The sequence below is a fragment of the Galeopterus variegatus genome, unplaced genomic scaffold, assembly GCF_000696425.1.
Source record: "Galeopterus variegatus unplaced genomic scaffold, G_variegatus-3.0.2 Scaffold5073, whole genome shotgun sequence".
In the NCBI taxonomy this organism is placed as follows: Eukaryota; Metazoa; Chordata; class Mammalia; order Dermoptera; family Cynocephalidae; genus Galeopterus; species Galeopterus variegatus.
The window spans coordinates 144370-161850 of record NW_007731184.1 but is presented as its reverse complement, the minus strand read 5'-3'; the positions used below and the strand labels follow the sequence as shown (position 1 = coordinate 161850).

The following is a 17481-nucleotide window of genomic DNA, read 5'->3' as shown; positions in this document are numbered from 1 at the left end:
TTGTACTAAGGTGCTGGCAGTTTGACCCAGTGTTACTTTTGTACCACGAGGTAAATGTCCACATAGTGAAAAAGGACAAGTCATATTTTTAGTATTTTTACAAAAATAGTTTTGGTCTCACTGACACCCTGAAAGTGTACCCAGGACTTTACAGACCACATTTTGTGAAGGTGAAAAGCAGAGGTAACAAAAAGCTCCAAGAGAAGATAGTGTTCCTTGCTCTCTAACTTGTGCTGTCTAGGACCTTGTGTTCTGTACGTGCCCAGACCTACCCCAGCTCCTGGGCTCTTCCTCTCTTCTGTCCTGGGCTGTCTATGACACAGCATGACACTGTCTTTGGGAGCCCTAGGCACTGAGCCTTTTAACTTGTTCAGCCACTACCCTCTGCAGCAGCACTAGGGAGGTGGTAGCCTAAGGTTAATTATTTTTCCTGTTCCTTCCAACTGTAAGAATTTAGTAATGAAAATACTGGTACAACTCTATAAAATCTTCAAATTGCTGAATAAACCATCTAGAAATAGAACTTACCAGAAACTTGTACCCTTCTCCTCGTGGTTTGGAAGCATTTGTCCCTTAAAGGGGCTGTATTGATTGCCTTGAATATTCTTCCTACACACTTTATTTTCACTGGGTTGTAATCGAAGAGCTTAGGAAAAGTTCCTGGCTTTCTATGTTGTCCATAGGAATAGCCTGGAGGATAGCTGTTCCTTAGCATGGCCACATATAAATGGATCTGAAAGCTTTGAACTATGAGTATCAGGCTCCCTTCCAAATTCCTGGGGGCTTGTTTTATATAAAAATATGACACTTGGCAACTTGTATTAAGGCTCTAATTCCTATTATGTTAGTATATCTAGGTTAAAGAGCCTATGTGGCAAGCAAAACTGCTTACTTGTGATAGAACATAATTCATAGAATTAAGTACAATTGGTGACTTCTGCATTAAATATGCTGGAATAAGCTTTTATTTAAATCTAAAATTCTGTTTTGCTTGCTTTTTGGGATTCTAGAAAAGAAAATTATAAACTTTGGCAGACTTCTAAGAGTCAAGACTGTTTTTTTTTTTTTAATTCATCCATTTATTAAAAACAATATTTATCAAGGGCCTACTCTGTGCCAACATTGTTGTAGACATGGGGATGGAGCAGTGAATAAGACAGACACAGTCCCTGAACTCATGAAGGTTGTACTCTAGAAAGGGGAGGCAAAAAAATAACAAGTAAGTAAGTAAATAAGCAAGATAATTTAATTTTTTTATTTTAATTTTTTTTATGTCTAATTTATGGCAAGTTTTATTTTCGGAAATAAAACCACAGAACAACAGAATCTAACTCAATCTTAAAGGCTGGCATGCTGAGCAAGGAATGTTCTTATTCTTTGTAGAGCTCCTTCTTTACACTGTCAGGTACCAGGGCTCTGCCTTTTGGAGTGATTTCAGCCACCAAGTCATCAACTGTAACGTGTTCTAGTCCTTTTTCTTTAATTACCTCTTTATAGTGTGCCTTCAACTGATCCTTCCAGCCACATTCAATTAATTTAGCTCTCAGCAACTTTTCGAGACATTCTCTTTCTCCAGTCTCTTTCAACTTTTGGTTAATTGCTGCTCTCATTTGTGCATCTTTGTTCATCTTGCTAACCACCATCACTGCGGGCAAGGGCTGTCTTACCTGGACTTTGCAAGATAGTTTTAGACAGATGAACATATGGAGAAAATAACATAGGGTGTTGGGATCATGAACCACAGGTGAGATGGGATGGTCAGAGAAGGCCTCTCTAGGGAGGTGACATTGGAGCTGAGACCGAAATGATGAGAAGGAGCCGGCCATAGGAAAAGCTGGGTGGAAGGGCATTTGAAGCAGAGGGAACAGCAAGTGCAGAGGCCCTGAGTTAGGAATACAGTTGGTAGTTTTAGCAATAAAATGAAGGTGCTATGGCTTGAGTGCAATGAGCAAGGGAGAAAAGAGTACAAGATGAGATCAGACCAAACAGAACTTTCTAAGCCATAGTCAGTGTCTTAGTTTGTTTGGGCTGTAATAACAAAAATACGAGAGTCCTTCGAAAAGTTCATGGAAAGATTCATATTATCTTTCCATTATATTTTTACACAACTTTTTGAAGTACCCTTGTACCGTAGACTGGGGTGGCTTAAACAACAGAAATTTATTTTTCACAGTTCTGGAGGCTGGGAAGTCCAAGATCAAGTCCAAGATCAATTCAGTTCCTGGTGAGGACTTTCTTCCTGGTTTGCGGGTAGACACCTTCTTGCTGTGTCCTCACATAGCAAGGCAGAGAGAGTGAGAGAGAGCTTGTTTCTTCTTATAAAGGCACTAATCCCTTTATAAGGGTTCAACCCTCATGACCTAATTACTACCCAAAGATCCTACCTCCTAATACCATCTCATTATAGTTTCAACATATGAATTTGGGGGGGACACAAACTCTCAGTTCATAACAGTCAGGCATTTGGATTTAATTATAAGTAAGATAAGAAGCAACTGTAAGGTTTTAAAATAGGGAGTGACGTTTCCAAGGAAAGATGGCGACGGCGCATTTGGATTTAATTATAAGTAAGATAAGAAGCAACTGTAAGGTTTTAAAATAGGGAGTGATATGGCCTGATACGTGTTTTCGATTAACCACTCTGGATGCTGTGTGGAGGGTGGATTTCAGCCATAATAATCATATACAGTGTATATTGACAAAATAAAAATTAAAAAAAAAAAAATAAAATAGGGAGTGATATGGCCTGATACGTGTTTTCGATTGACCACTCTGGATGCTGTGTGGAGGGTGGATTTCAGGGGGGCAAGATTGCAGAGGGGAGAGCAATGGAGAATCTATGATGATGGGTTGGCTGGATGGCTGTATGGTAGAAACAGAGAGGAGATGGGTTTGAAGATATAGTTTAGTGCCAAAAGGGAGGCATCAAGGATGTGCCCAGATTTTTTTTCTTAAGCTACTGGATGGATGGTGAAGGCAGAAATTGAGATGTTTATGATTGAGAAAGGAATAGGCCTGTGAAATGGTTGGGGGGCAGTGATCAGGTGCTCTTTGAAGATTGAAATCAAAATTTTTGTTTTGTAGCTTATGTTATGTATGATTGTATTCAGCTGCAAGGAACCAAAAACCTGACAAACCATATCTTAAACAAGCAAGATATTTGGTTAACCAGTTCATTTATTTTCCATACAAAAAGCTTTCCAAAGATAGACAGAGCCAGCTAGTATGTTAGCTCATGAATGCCACTGAGATCCCAGGCACATTCTCTCTTCTCCTTGGTTTCCTCACTATGTCTTTCATTCCCACTGATGTGATAGGAGGGCTGAAGCTCCAGGCACAGCACCAGCATTTAAGGTAGGAGAAGGGGAAAGCTGAAAGAAGGAAGGGTAAGTGCCTATGTCAGGAAAGCAAAAGCTTTTTCAGAAACCCCCAGCAGATCTCCACTCTGTGGACTAAAATTATGTCATATGTCCACCTCTAGCTGCAAGGGATGCTGAGATTTTTAGTGAGACACATTGGCTTGTTGAACAAAATTGGGGCATTTTTATGAGGAGTAAGGAGTGAAGGAACATTGTGGAGGCAGGCAACCAGCAATGTCACCAGGGACACATTAAGTTTAAGGCCCCTGGTGAACATTCAGATGGAAAAGTCAAGTAAGGTTGGAAATATAGACCTCAAGTTCAGAGGAAGAGCAGAGCTGATGATAACAGTTTGGAAGTTACTAGCATGTAGATCACATTTAAAGCCAAGAGGGCAGATGAGATCAATTAGGGAGAGAGTATATCTGGAAACTTGTTGATCTTGTATTTATTGCCGTGACTTGCTTCAATTAGTTTTAGTAATTCACAATTTTAATGTACACTTTCCATGTGTCAGAAACGATTTTTAGACTCTCAGGGCACAAAGATGAAGATGTGTCTCTTGCTTTCAAGAAGCTTAGAGGTAGAACAAAAAGAAAACATCAGTTTTGTTAAATGATTCACATATTAAGCATATATTTAAAATTAATTCATTTAAATAGATTTGTAACAGTACATATGAATTATGGCAGTAGCTCTACTGCAGGTTCACTTTTTAAGTGAGAATTTATGTAATTTACCTTGAGTAATGCGAGGTCCACCTGTCTACCTATGTACTTGTGCATATTTTAATTTGGAAATGCATTAAGGAAAGCCCATGTTTTTAAACATGATTAAATGATAATCTTATTACTAGTAAATTTGCTTTAAAATTAATAATGCATTGTGAAATCTTAAAGTAACTTTGAAATTTTGGCTAGAATAGCAGGAAATTACTTGTCAGATGACCCTGGTTTAGATTAGGGCTGAACACTGGTTTATTGACTTAATTGACCTATAATTTCACTTGGAAGTCTCAGGGGTGCTTCAGGCTTATCATGTTCCCAACTAAGTTTTTATCTTACCTGCTTCTCGTTCCCTTCCCCATATTATGTTTTTCTGTATTTCTTTTGAAGTGAGTGGCACTACTATTCTGACTCAAGCCAGAACTTGAAGCATTCTAGATAGTTCTGTCTCCTTCACCCTACTCTTACCAGTAAAACTTACAGACTTTAGCTACTGAATATTTCTTGAATCTGTTCCATCTCCTGCCTCTATCTTGGATCATCCTCATCTCACCCCTGCTCTCTGTCATGCTGTGTTAAAACCCATCTCTGTAGCTAAAGTGATTTTACTAAGCAAAACTATCCAATTCATTACTTTGATTAAAATCTAGCAAAATCTCTCCCAAAATTCTTTAAAAATGATGTCCTGCAATGCAATCTATTTAAAAAATATTGGGCTAAACTGAGATAAAGTCCTCTATTGCAGGACTTCTCAGAGCCTTCAGTATGCTAATGTATGCATTGTGAATCTCTAAGAAGGGGTAAAATTTAGGATGTTTCCAAACATAAGTCACAGTGAAGCTATTATTTTGAAGAACACCAAGGAACATCTGATGAAGTATCTCTATGAACACTAGTATATAACCTGAGTTAGGAAATTTGGTCTGTAGAAAGAAATTCAGTTACCTCAACGTGACCTATTAGACCTCCTGTGACCTGGTTTTCACCTTTCTCATGAGACTCATCTTCGACCTCTCCCCATCTTGAACTTCCTGTCTCAGGATGCCAAACCACATGTAGTTTCTGTACACAACACATCCCCCATGACTTTGCTGAAACTCTTTGCTCTGAACACTTCTCTTCATCTGGCTCACTCTATTCATCCTTCCACCCTCAGCTCAAGGATCTTCTTTGAGTTCCAGGTTCAGCCAAGTGTCTCTCTTTGGAATTCCACTTACCAAGCATGAAAAATGGGCATTCTCTGTGTACGTTTCATGCCAATTTACCCTGGGGATAAAGACTGAGAGACCATGTTGTGATGATGATATGACGGTGGTACTGATGATAGCTCAGTTTATCGTACTCACTATGTGCTAGGCACTGTACACGAATTATCTTACTTAGTAGTCACAAACTCCCATGTGGTAGGTATTATTAGTATTCTCACTTTGCAGATGAAGAAACTAGGGCTTAGGCTGAGAAAATTGCCTAAGGCTATACAGCCAGTGAGTGATGAGCTGGTGGGAGAATTAACAGCGTGTCTCCCAAGGCTGTACCTATATCTGTAACACCAGCATGGACAAAGCTGATCTCCACACCTCCCCCCAGACCTCTTCAGCTCCACGGGCCAACACATCTCCCTTGACGCTCGGGCCAACTCAGAGTTGGGTTTTCTGTTAATTACACCCCAAAACGGCCTGATGCCCCAGGTGCCCTCTGGGCTACGACAGTCTTTTTAGTCTACTGTGTGTGTGTGTGTGTGTGTGTGTGTGTGTGTGTGTGTGTGTGCGTGTGTGTGTCCCACACATCTGAAAACTACTAGCACTGAGGAAGTTGGACATGACGTAGGAAAGAGAAGCATTTGCTGTCAAATCTCATTTCTGGCAAGTCTGGCTATGGAAAAGGACAACCAATTCATGTACCAAATTACTATCAGCTTGCTTGTTGTCTTAGACATATGTTCTGGGATGGCCAACCCCTGTTTTACATCTGTGTTAGTCTTTGCAGAACAAAAAGCAAATTAGTGTTTAATGGGGACTATTAATCTTGTCACCTAATAGACTAGTATCTAAAAAATCTTTTCATTCAAAACCCAATGGAAATTTCTAGTTGGAAGTGAGGAATATTATATCTCAAAAATATTTCCATACCTGAAGAATATATATGAGTTTGTGAGCAACACTGAATATTTAATGAAATTTAATGAGTATCAGTTGAGCACTTATCCTAGGCCTAGAACTGTTGACAGTTACTTTTGAGAGTTACAGAATAAATTTATGATAGATTCTGGACTTTAGTATTTTGCTTTGTGTTTTGTGATTATCAGAAGTATCTTATAGTGGGTTTCTAAGTTGGTATTTTTTTGACAAGAAAAAGTTCCAATATATTATTTTGTTATATTCCATGAGGATCAAAAGTCATCATGACATGATTATAATTTGAAATATAAGTAAGAAATATGAGGGGCCATGATTTCTGTAAGGCTATTCTTTGCTTCTTAATTAAATTTTGCAGATGATAGAAACATTGAAAACAGAGTATTAGCTTATAAAGGATTAGAAAGAAAAAAGGATTGGTGCTCCCATAATACATGTTTTATAGTTTTTGTTTAAGAAGATTCTATTTTGCATTAGATCAAATTAGCCATTTATAGAATGAAGATCAGCATTATTTTGTATTCCAAAGTAAACTGTAAGTGAAAATGCTTGCAAATGCCTTGGTGCTTTTTGCCTGTTTAATATAAACTATATCATTTTGGATCAATTATTTAGTTTCCTGGTGTCAGAATTCTTTCATTTTAAAGGAAAAAGTTTTCTATTTCTTTAAGAATTAACCAGACATTTATTCCCTTATATTTATGGTGAATTATATCCTGGGATAGTACTGGAGTTTGACCTGTGGTCACATTCTTTCTTCACATTCAGTGTTCTCCCTTAAGCACGTGTGTTTTCATGAACATCTGTTAATTTACCTGGGAAAGTTGTAGACACTATCAGGGTCAGTAAATCTGGTAGTCTCATTTTCAGTATTAGCTATTGTTGGGGTAATATGCTAATGCTTGTATGAATGAAGGCCTAGAAAAATACCTGCTGTAGGGTCAGTAAATCTGGTAGTCTCATTTTCAGTATTAGCTATTGTTGGGGTAATATGCTAATATGAATGAAGGCCTAGAAAAATACCTGCTGCAGTGATTTTTTCATTCTTGTGCGAGACCATACATCGCATGAGACAGTAGACTTGGGGGGCGGGGGGTTTCTGTGCTTCCAGGGAAGAAAGAAAGGAGTTTTGATTTTTCTTTAGCTAAATGTTATAAAACCTTAAAACTTAAATGTGAATTTAAGATGGGTCAAATAAAATCTATCAACTCACAATGTTTTTCCTGTTTCCATTCATTAGTGAACAACATGAGCCTAAAATAATGAATGTCCTATAAATTATGATATAAAATTTGGGTTAGGTTTACAAATTAATATTTCCTTTTTGCCCTGTCCCCAAATTATTTTTAGGCCCCGGCCTTCTGAACCCAAGGTAATCTGCAAGGTAGCTTTAACGTTTTATCAGAAGTCATTGATCTCCGTCTTCTTCGTCCTCCCTATCTTCTTGGCAAATGTCTCTGTGTTGAACCACTTCTGCTTCCTATTTAAACTGTATGAACAATCCACTTAGTTGATTATCTAGCTTTTGATCCTATTTGCAAATATATAGTTGTAAATGTTTCCATTCATTAGCTGATACATTTTTTCATCTGCTAAGCATCTTTGGGTCATTTATTGCTAACCTTGGCTGAGGGAGAGAAGAAGCTCTTTGTATCTCCTGTTACTTGTGAGTTTATGTGGCTGATGTGGAGGCTTAGCATGGCAGATCATGGCTTGGCTTACCCAATGCTCATTTCTGGCTCTCTTCACCCTTGCCTACCTCTACAAGGGAGAATGAGGAAGCTTACTATTCACTGTTCTAACCTCCCTTGGAGCCAGGGGTGGCCTTGTGATGGAGTTCTGCCAGTGGGGCATAAGCAGAATTGTGCTGAGGAATGTTTTGGGAAGAGCTTTTTATTTCCTGATGAAAGGGGCTAGAGGCTGCTGGCACCATTCCTTCCCCTCCTTTTGGCCTTGAACATGGTTATAACATCTGGAACTATATAGCAGTCATCTTGTAACTTTGAAACAATAAACCAATCTAAAAATGGTAGAGCAGAATTATAGAAGAAACTTTGGATTTCATAATATCATGGAGCCCCACATTATACAGGACTGCTTCCCACTACATATCCTACAGGAAAAATAAATCCCTGTGTGGTGGTTTTAATACATGGCCACAAATTCTTTGATACTCCTCCCATCAAGGAATATAATCTAATTCTCCCCCTCCTCTTGAATATTGGCCAGTCTTAGTGACTTGCTTCCAAGAAATAGAATGTAGTAGAAGTGACGCTGCATGACTCTCCATGCCAGGTCATAGAAGGTGATACAGCTTCTGCTTTGCTCTTCTTCTCTCTGATACATGCATGGGAGCCTTGAGCTGACATGTTAGAAGTCAGTCTATGCTGAAGCTACCATGCTGGAGAAAACATGTGGGAGAACACATAGAGATAGAGAGGCCAGAGGGGCCCCAGCTGTAACAGCTCCAGCTTTCTGAGTCTTCCCAGAAAGAACCGCCACACTTGCAAGTGAACCAACCTTCAGATGACTCCAGCCCTCAGTCTTCAAGCTGCCATAGCTGATGCCAAGTGGAGCAGACAAGCTGCAGCCCCACCAAGCCCTTCCCAAATTATAGATTCACTAGCAAAATAAATGTTATTTTAAGCCACTGAATTTTGGGGTGGTTTGTTATACAGCAATAGAAAACTGGAACACCCTATTTTTTATACTACTGTTGGATGTTTTGTTACTTGCAGCCAAAAGCATTTCTACCTGAAACATTTAGCAGTAGAGAAGATGAAAGGAAATTGCTAAAATGATCCTTTTGAATTACTGTATGTGCTGATTATCCACCCTATTCCTCTCTTAGCCTGGTCATGGTAATCAAGTTCACGGTAGTAGTAGTGACATCTTAATTTCTCACTGAAGTCAATGCTTTAGTTATATAAAGGTTTTATTTACAATAGGACTCGGCTAGCAGAAATGTGGAAAAGGAGTAATTTCAATTCAGGATGACATACTGCTGCTATCTTGTTTGTTTGGCATTTTGGTAACAGCAAGGACAATATCAATAGCTATTTTACCAGCAGGTAAATCTTGTGTGTACTTAACTTCATCAAACTGTCATCAGTATTTGAGGTTGTTTTCTTCATTAAATGCTCCTAGTATTTGACAGCTTTGTTCTTTCATTGACATTTGGGGCTTTTTAAATAGATGAATATGTAATGCCATGTTTAATAGGCCAGATAGTTTGCAGCAAATTTCTTTTAGTTAATTTCCATTTTTTAAAGAGTTGATGGTCACTCATTATTGTGCTTTATTTAAAGGTTTTAATATGTAGTTTTAATCATAAATTCATTTATAAATCTAGTATATAGAAAGAAGCAAGTTGTTCTAGATTAATATTCATATCTTTATATGGGAACTACAGTATAAATTAAAAATCTTTTATCCCAAAGTAACATAATGTTATTTCTAGTGATGGAAATTTCTGAGCAGATTTGCAATATTGTTTGGGAAATTTTCTCATTTCACTGCACTGAAATTTTAAACCTGAAGGAACAGAACTGTGACTCCTGAAAGCTGGTTGCTCAAAAGTCAATTTCAGTTTTTTGTGTTTGTTTACTCAATGTTCACATCCTTAAACTGTTGGCAGATTCATAGCTGGGTGGAACAACACAAATGTCATTGTGTTGATGACATGCGGAGGGATGGGTGTGGAGGCTGGGTTGGGGCAGCAGAGGGGTCCTTGCAAAGAGAAGTTACATAAGTAATATCATATGCAGAAGCAACCTCTGGGTGTTAAAAATAACTTGGCAGGGAGTGTCAGCCTAGCTTGGATCTGACTCCCTGATTTACTATCCTTAAGGGTCAGACCTATATTTCTGGGTGGGCTGGGAGTGTACTAAGTACACTAAATTCCTAATAGTAACCTTGCACAATAGCTGGGAATGTGTGTGTGTGTGTATCTCGAGGCAGGAAGGTGCTGCATGCAAAAGCTGAACTAACATCTCAATGAGAAGCCAAAACAGGGCAGATGTTTCATGCTGTGCCTCAAATCTGGTTGCTTCCAGCATGATTTCTTTAAATGAACAGGAAACAGGGAAGACAACTGCTTTTCCATGGCAGTTCCAAAGCAGATTAAAACAAGTGCTAATTTCCCAATTTGTTCTTCTCCCTATCCATATTTTTTAGGAACTGATTACTATGCATGAGACAATGCCTTGTATTCATGCTACCTGATATTTTTATTTTTGTAACTTGTGAAAAATAGACTATCACTGCATATCTACCCTGTGGTCAGAGATTCCTTGGGGCCAATATGATAATGTACTTGGCACTGAGTCTCCATCTAGCCCTGAGAAAATGTGTATTGAGTGGATAGTCACACAAGACTATGGGAGAGGTGGGAGAAGGGGGTGAAATTGAACAAATTTCAGAAAACAACTTACGAGACCTGTCACCTGAGTTGGGTGACCCTGAGCCCTGAGCACATTAATCTGTCAGGTATAACCTGAAATCCTCACATCACTAGGGAGAGGCAGATATTTCTGTTCTTTAGCTGTCATGTACTCTGGATCTCACTCGATGGCATCTTTTGAATTAGAACCCAAAGCCTCAGCCCTGAGCTCCTCTGACATTGCCCCATAGCTAATGCCTTTCCTTGAGTTTCTCAGATGCCTGCAGCATTTCCACTCCCTGACTCCTTGGTATTAGCAGATAGAGCTCATCAGTTCCTCTCTAATCCACTACCTCTTCCTGAAGTCCTACACACAACCAGAAATCAGAAAACCTCTACCCATGTAAACGACTGCTTTTAGAAGCACAACTCAAGCTGCAGCTAACTCCTTCCAGAGGCCTGAGTTCTCTCATTCACAGAGGCAAGTATTTCTCAAAGCATTGGAATCATCTGGGATGCTGGTTAAAATACAGATTCCCACTGAATCAGACTCTGTTAGGGTGGGATTGGGTGTCTGCATATGTGACAAGCTCCTTACAGAGGCAGCTATGGCTTCCATCTCAAGATAAAGGTCCAGAGAACTAGTTAATTTCATCCCAATATCCATCAAGTTTAGGATTTCTTCTTAGGGATGAGAACCTCTTCTCCCCATCACAGTTTGGAAACTTTAGGAAAAGCCTGCCAATTCCACCTACTTGGACTCCTCCCGATCCTTCAACTTGCTGTAGTCTCAAAATAAATGCAGATGTGCTCCATGGAAGAAAATTGAGGCAGAACACTCCACCTGACCTTTCATCCTCTGCCTTGACCAGCCTTCCCCTCATGCCTTTGAGGAGGTCCCTCCGCAAGTCATTCTCCACTACTCTCATCTTTTCATTGCTCTGCGCTTCCTCTCCCTAACCGCTCCCGCCTTACCGTACCTCAGGCCCGCCCCCAGTTCTTCCGCCTTCTAGACTTCTGCTCCACAGTAAATTCCCTCAGCCCCCTGGCCTCAGCTGAACTCTGGCTCACCCTGGGCATGCTCTTTTCCCTCAGGCCTCCCAAATGATGGCTGCCTTTCCCCCTCACTTCTGTTATGAATCACAGAGCTGGGAGTGGCAGGTGAGGGACAGAGTTGGGAAGGAATTAAAAACCGTTTTCTGTAAAGGACCAGATAGTAAATATCATTGCAAGCCGTACAGTCTGTCATTAATTACTCAAGTCTGCCATTGTAGTGCAAAAGCAACCACAGATAGTAAGTAAACAAAAGTGGTTCAATAATACTTTATTTATGAACATTGAAATATAAACTTCATTTAATTTTCACATGTCGCAAAATAGTAATCCTTTTTTGAAAAAATTCCAACCATCTAAAAATGTAAAAACCATCCTTACCTCTCAGGTCATATAAAAACAGAGGGTGGGCTGGTTTTTGCCTGTGGGCAAACCAGTGCTTCTTACACTTGAGTGTACAGACCCATCACTAAGGATCCTGTTAAAAGGCAGACTCTGACTCAGTACTTCTGCCATGGAACCTGGGTCCTGCATTTCTAACAAGCTCCCAGGTGATGTGAGTGCTCCTGGTCAGCGTCCTGCACTCTGAGATCAAGGTACTACAGTCCTTTGTAGAAACTTCTTCCTTATGTAATGAAGACATTAAGATGGTTTAATGATATAGGAACGTGCTCTTACTGTAATTGTGCTAGGTAGAAAGGCTGTGTGGGAAGCAAGGCAGTTGAGAGAACAGGCTTTCAAACCAGACTCCCACTTACCAGCTTTATGAATCTGGACACATTTCTTAACCTTTCTCAGTTTCTGTTTATTCAACTGTAAAATGAGATAATAATAATCTCTGCCTCAGATGGTTGTTTCGGATTTTAACAAGATAATGCAGGTAAAACACTCAGCACCTAGCAAGTGCTCAATCTTAGCTCTTATTGTCTTTAAATTAAAAAAGCAAGATATGGACCTGTATATAACAAATTGATAAGAACTTTAATTTTGAATACCTCAGGGGATTTCCTTGCTTTCTTTCTTAGAAAACATTTGCCTACTCATTCATTCAAGAAGTATTTGCTGAGCTCCTACTTCTGCTGGGCAATGTGCTTTGCTAGATCTGCCAAGATGAGTGAAACATAAGTTGAGAGGATGGAAACAAAAACCGATTTCAACATAATAAGTGCTGTAGGAGAGTATTTGCAGAGTGCTGCGGAGACAGAGGAAAGGGCGTTCACTCTGCCATGAGGAGAGGCCAGAGGGTTTCTGCACAGGAGGGGGCTGTTAAGCTGGATTGTTAAGCTTCCTTTCTTCTGGATTGTTCAAAGGCTGAACGCGGGTCTGCCTGATGGAGGAAGAGGGAACAGGGTATGCAAAGGCAGTGGAAAATTCAGGGGAGTCCAGAGAACCTAGACCCTATGGTTATGTGGGCGTGATCAGGGACGTGGCCCTGACCAATCAGAACAGACATAGGCCTTTATGTCAGTGAGGTTTGGACTGGTTGGGTATCAGCCCTGGGCAGGCCATTAACCCTTTGTGGGAAGCATCCTGACAATTACCATAATGCCTGCCAGCAGGGATTCTGAGAAAAGACAGTGCCAGAAAATCCTCAACCACTTTTGTTGGAATCACCTTTATAGGTAATTTTCCAGGAACCTATGTGGCTCAGGAACTGTCTACTAAGTGTCTGCTACAGGAGAGAGACTTCACATGGTGCTGCTAAGGCTACTGCCATGAAGCCTGGCATCTGCCATCAGAGAGTTTAACTTCTAGTACAGGAAATGGGTGTATGAATCACTACACCACAGGGGGAAGGGAGGCAAAAACAAAGTCTTGTATAACTTTATAGGAAGGAGAAAAAAATGATAAGGAGTCTGGCTCTGGGGCTGGGAGCTCCAGAAGGGCTTCATGGAGGAAGCAGCATTTGGCCTCGGAGATGGATGTTTCTGTCTCTTGATGCTTCCTTTAGGATCTCCAATTTGTTAAGGGTGGGGAGGATTGGGGTCTATTTGTATAAATAACTAACATCAATCAGTGGCATGGGAATTGACAGTAGTTTCCTATAAAAACATTCTAGTGCTGAGAAGGGGCCAAAAGGTACTAGCTGAAGGGTTTCTGGCAATATCTTCCTTCTGTCTTCCCTCCTTGATTCCTTGAGGCCTTCCATCCTCCATAGCAGGGCTTCTAAGATAGAGGGCTATGTGTGAGATGTAGTAGGGGTTGGGGAGGAGGGTAGGGACCTCATTTGGCTGGTACTTTGCATGCTGACTTCTAATTGGCACAACACTGATTCCAGCCTGCTCTCTGTCAATCCCTCTCTTTTCAATGGTGTAGGATGGATTTTTCTGCCCTTATTAGGGCAGAAAATCTCCTAATCCATGCCTGATCTTTTTGAACTGATTTTTCTCCATCCCACCTGTCCTAATTTGAGACTTAGCTATGTCTGGGCCTGTCTGGTGACTGCAGAGGGCCCCAGACAAGTTGCATGGGCCCAGAAGAGATTTGTGCTTGGGGCCTGGAGCTGATAAGAGGCCATGATGGGGATGCTCTCTAGAGCAGCCTGTGGACTAGATTTGGGCTCAGCAGAGAGAGGTATGCAGGCAGAAGCTGAAGGGGCTGTTCTGTTATTATTATTATTAATGAATTTATTTATTTTTTACGAGGAATGCTTTGAGCCAAAGATCCACAAGCAATGTTGCTTCAGGGCCCAGGTGAGAAAATGCTACTCAGAGTGGATCCAGCCATTGTCAATCACTTCTAGAGATGGTGCTTACCAAGTCCTGAACACTTTACCTGAATTGGCTCAGTTTGGGTCTTTCCATAGTGTTAGTGGAAAGGGACATTTTCTCCATGGAAGATAGTTTGCTACCATAACTGTTGCAGTTTGGGGATATCTGTAAATTGCTCCCTGGGCGGGGAAGCAGAGTCCTTTTGTGGGCTGAGGTGAGAATCTGCTCCAAATGGTTGCTTGTGTAACAAACATCACTGATGAGGCTGGGATGCAAGAAGAAGAGAAGCCCACTTGTGAGCACACATGAGATACCCTTGGAAGCTCCCAAATGTAAATGTGGGAAGAAAGATTGCTGAGAACCCTCCTTATATGGCTGGGAAAACACATTAATAAAACGTGAGTTGCTATTATTCATGTAACCTCATCTGTACCCACTGGCTGGGGAGGCCTGGAGAAAACTGAGTTACACTCATAAATGTACATATATACACATGAAATTGATATTGAAAGCTCTGTTCTAGGAAACAGTGTTACTCAACCCAGTCACAAACACTGTGGCATACATAGGTCTCTGTGAACAGGTGCCACGTTTAATACGGGTATGAATCATCAAACCTGCAATTACTTCTAAGTTACCTAAGCCACTCTCGTCAACAAATAGTGGGATGGCATGCGGCTGTCCCTCATCAGATGAGAAGCAGGCTTAGCTGGATTTTTATTTGTAGATGGCCTGTCTTGTCTCTGAGAATATGTAATTGGGACTTTGTCATTTTGGTCACTTCTGTATCCCCAGTGCCTGGAACGGAGCCTGGCACACAGTAGGTACTCCATATCTGTGAATAAATGAATGAATGAACACTTGGGTTTTAGGTATGAAATGGAAGCCATCACTCTCCTCTCTCAGTTGCTGATACTTCTGCCAAATCTTTCTTGAGTCTCTGGGCTATGGAAAATCACATCCTCTCAGTGTAGAGACTGTGGGTGGTAACTGGGGCATTATGGGTCAACACGTGGGTGTGGATTCTCGTACAGACACAGAGGCCCCTGGCCAGCAGATAGTCCCAAAGGCTCTGAGGGACTTTCAGGCAGAGCACTATAAAGTTCATCTTCCTTAAAATGTTATTTTTTCCCATTATGAAAATAACACATGCTCCTTAAATAAAGACCAGAAACACTACAAAACTATGAAGGTGGAGAAATGACCTATAATCCCTTCACCCAAGCACAAATCCATCCTTCCTTTCTTCTGGATTGTCAAACAGCTTTTAAACCTACCCCCTGGCCACCAGCCTTGCCACCCTCCAATCTAGCCACAGGGCCAGGGAGAGATCTTTCGAAAACACAGATCTTAAAACATTTCAAAGGCTTCTGTTGCCTTTAGTGTCCTAACTACACACCAGGGTTGGCTTTGCTTGTCTCTTCAGCTTCCCATTCCTCTGAGCTCCTATCATATTACACTTGTGCCAAATGGAATTTCCTTTAATTCTTCAAACAAACGGCACCTTCTCAAGTTAACTCCACTTGGGACCATTTCCGCTTTCCTTGGTCCTGTTCTTTCTCTCTTTTACTCTGTTTCCTTGTCTGTGTTTGTCTTTTCATCTTTTCTCTCTTTAGTTCAGCATTTAGATACTGCTTTCCCTTAAAAACCTTCCCTTACTGTCTTTCCTCGTTTCCCTACCAAATCTGAGCTTGGTGGTCCTCCTGTGCACTTTGAAAGCCCGGAGATTTCCCTCATTGTGCAGCTCATCATACATATTTTAATGCTTCTCTGTGACAGCATCTCTCCATTCTTGCTGCTCAACCCAGTGCCTGGCTCACGTCACCCAGCTCAATAAATATTTGTCAAAGTGCATTTAAGTGGAATCATTGTTTCCATTTTAGAAACATTTCCTCTTAATGTTTGCTTTAATCATGTGTTTTCCATTTTACATAGATATAATTAATCATGTATATGCTATAGTCATATAATATAAAAAATTTAACCTTACTTTTTTTTTTGCATAACATTATATGAAGCATTTTCAACTTTATCTAGTCTTCATAGACTTCATTTTTAATGACTGCATACTATTCCATCAAGTGGATGTTCTCTGATTTACTAATCTTCTATTGTTGGATATTTAGACATTTTAGTTGGTTTTGCTTCTTCCAATTTATTAATTTTACTATAAATGTCTCTGAATATCTTTGGGCATAAAGCTTCTCCATCTTTTGAATTATTTTCTTAAAATACCCAGAGTAAAATTGCAAGGCCACTGGGCATTTGAAGTTCATCATACATGCTGCCTAATTGCCTTCCTAAGGTGTTGCTTACCGGTTTCTATCGCCACCAGCAATTTATGTGAGTGCTGCTTTCACTCATCCTCACCAGTCACTTCCTTAATCACTAAAAACTTTCATAGAACATGGACCTCCCAGAGGCAGCAGCACGGAGCACCCGGAGCTGACATTTGCTCCTCTCCTCACTGCCTTCAGTTCGACATTTGCCCCATCCTTACTCCCTTCCAAGGACAGTGTCTCAGCTCCAGCTGCAGGGACAAACTTTCTCAGTTCTCACTTACAAGCTGTACAACCTTGAGCAGGGTATTTAATCACTCTGTGTGTCTGTTTCTTTCTTTGAGGGAAGTGAGATAGCTCTAAGGCTGCTGAGTTTATTCTATTTTAAACCCTTTAAATAGACCCAAGGCAACCTCCACTCGCATTTCTGACCCTTCCATCAACACATGCACACATACATACACATCCCGGAGGGCAGTATCCACTGAGACTATCTTGCCACTTACCTTGTCTTTTTCCTGGCGCTCTGATTCTTTTGCTGTTCCCTATAGTTCCTAGCCTTTACCTTCTGCCTTCTTTTCCCTCCCTCCCTCCCTGCTTCCTGCTTCCCTTCCTTCCTTCCTTATTTCCCCCTTCCTTTCTTCCTTCCTTTTTCATTTCTTCCCTCCCTCCCTCCCCCTTGTTCCTCCCTCTCCTCCTCCCCACCTTTTCTCTTTCCTTCTGCATTCATCCATTCATTCATTTATTCAACAAATTTATCAAGCACCTACTAGTCCAGGCATAAATGCTGGGAGACATGGAAAATAAGGCAGCAGTAGCTCCTGCCTTTGTAGACTAC

General features: G+C 40.7%; 1 protein-coding gene across 1 annotated transcript; it reads right to left on the bottom strand.

Annotated features, from left to right (window-relative positions):
• Positions 1-1330: 1330 nt before the first annotated feature.
• On the bottom strand, positions 1331-1643 carry LOC103604291 (transcription and mRNA export factor ENY2-like). The gene is given in 2 exon segments (XM_008588858.1): positions 1331-1385; positions 1388-1643. Coding segments are annotated over 2 exon segments (303 nt in total). The 3' UTR covers positions 1331-1338.
• Positions 1644-17481: the final 15838 nt, after the last annotated feature.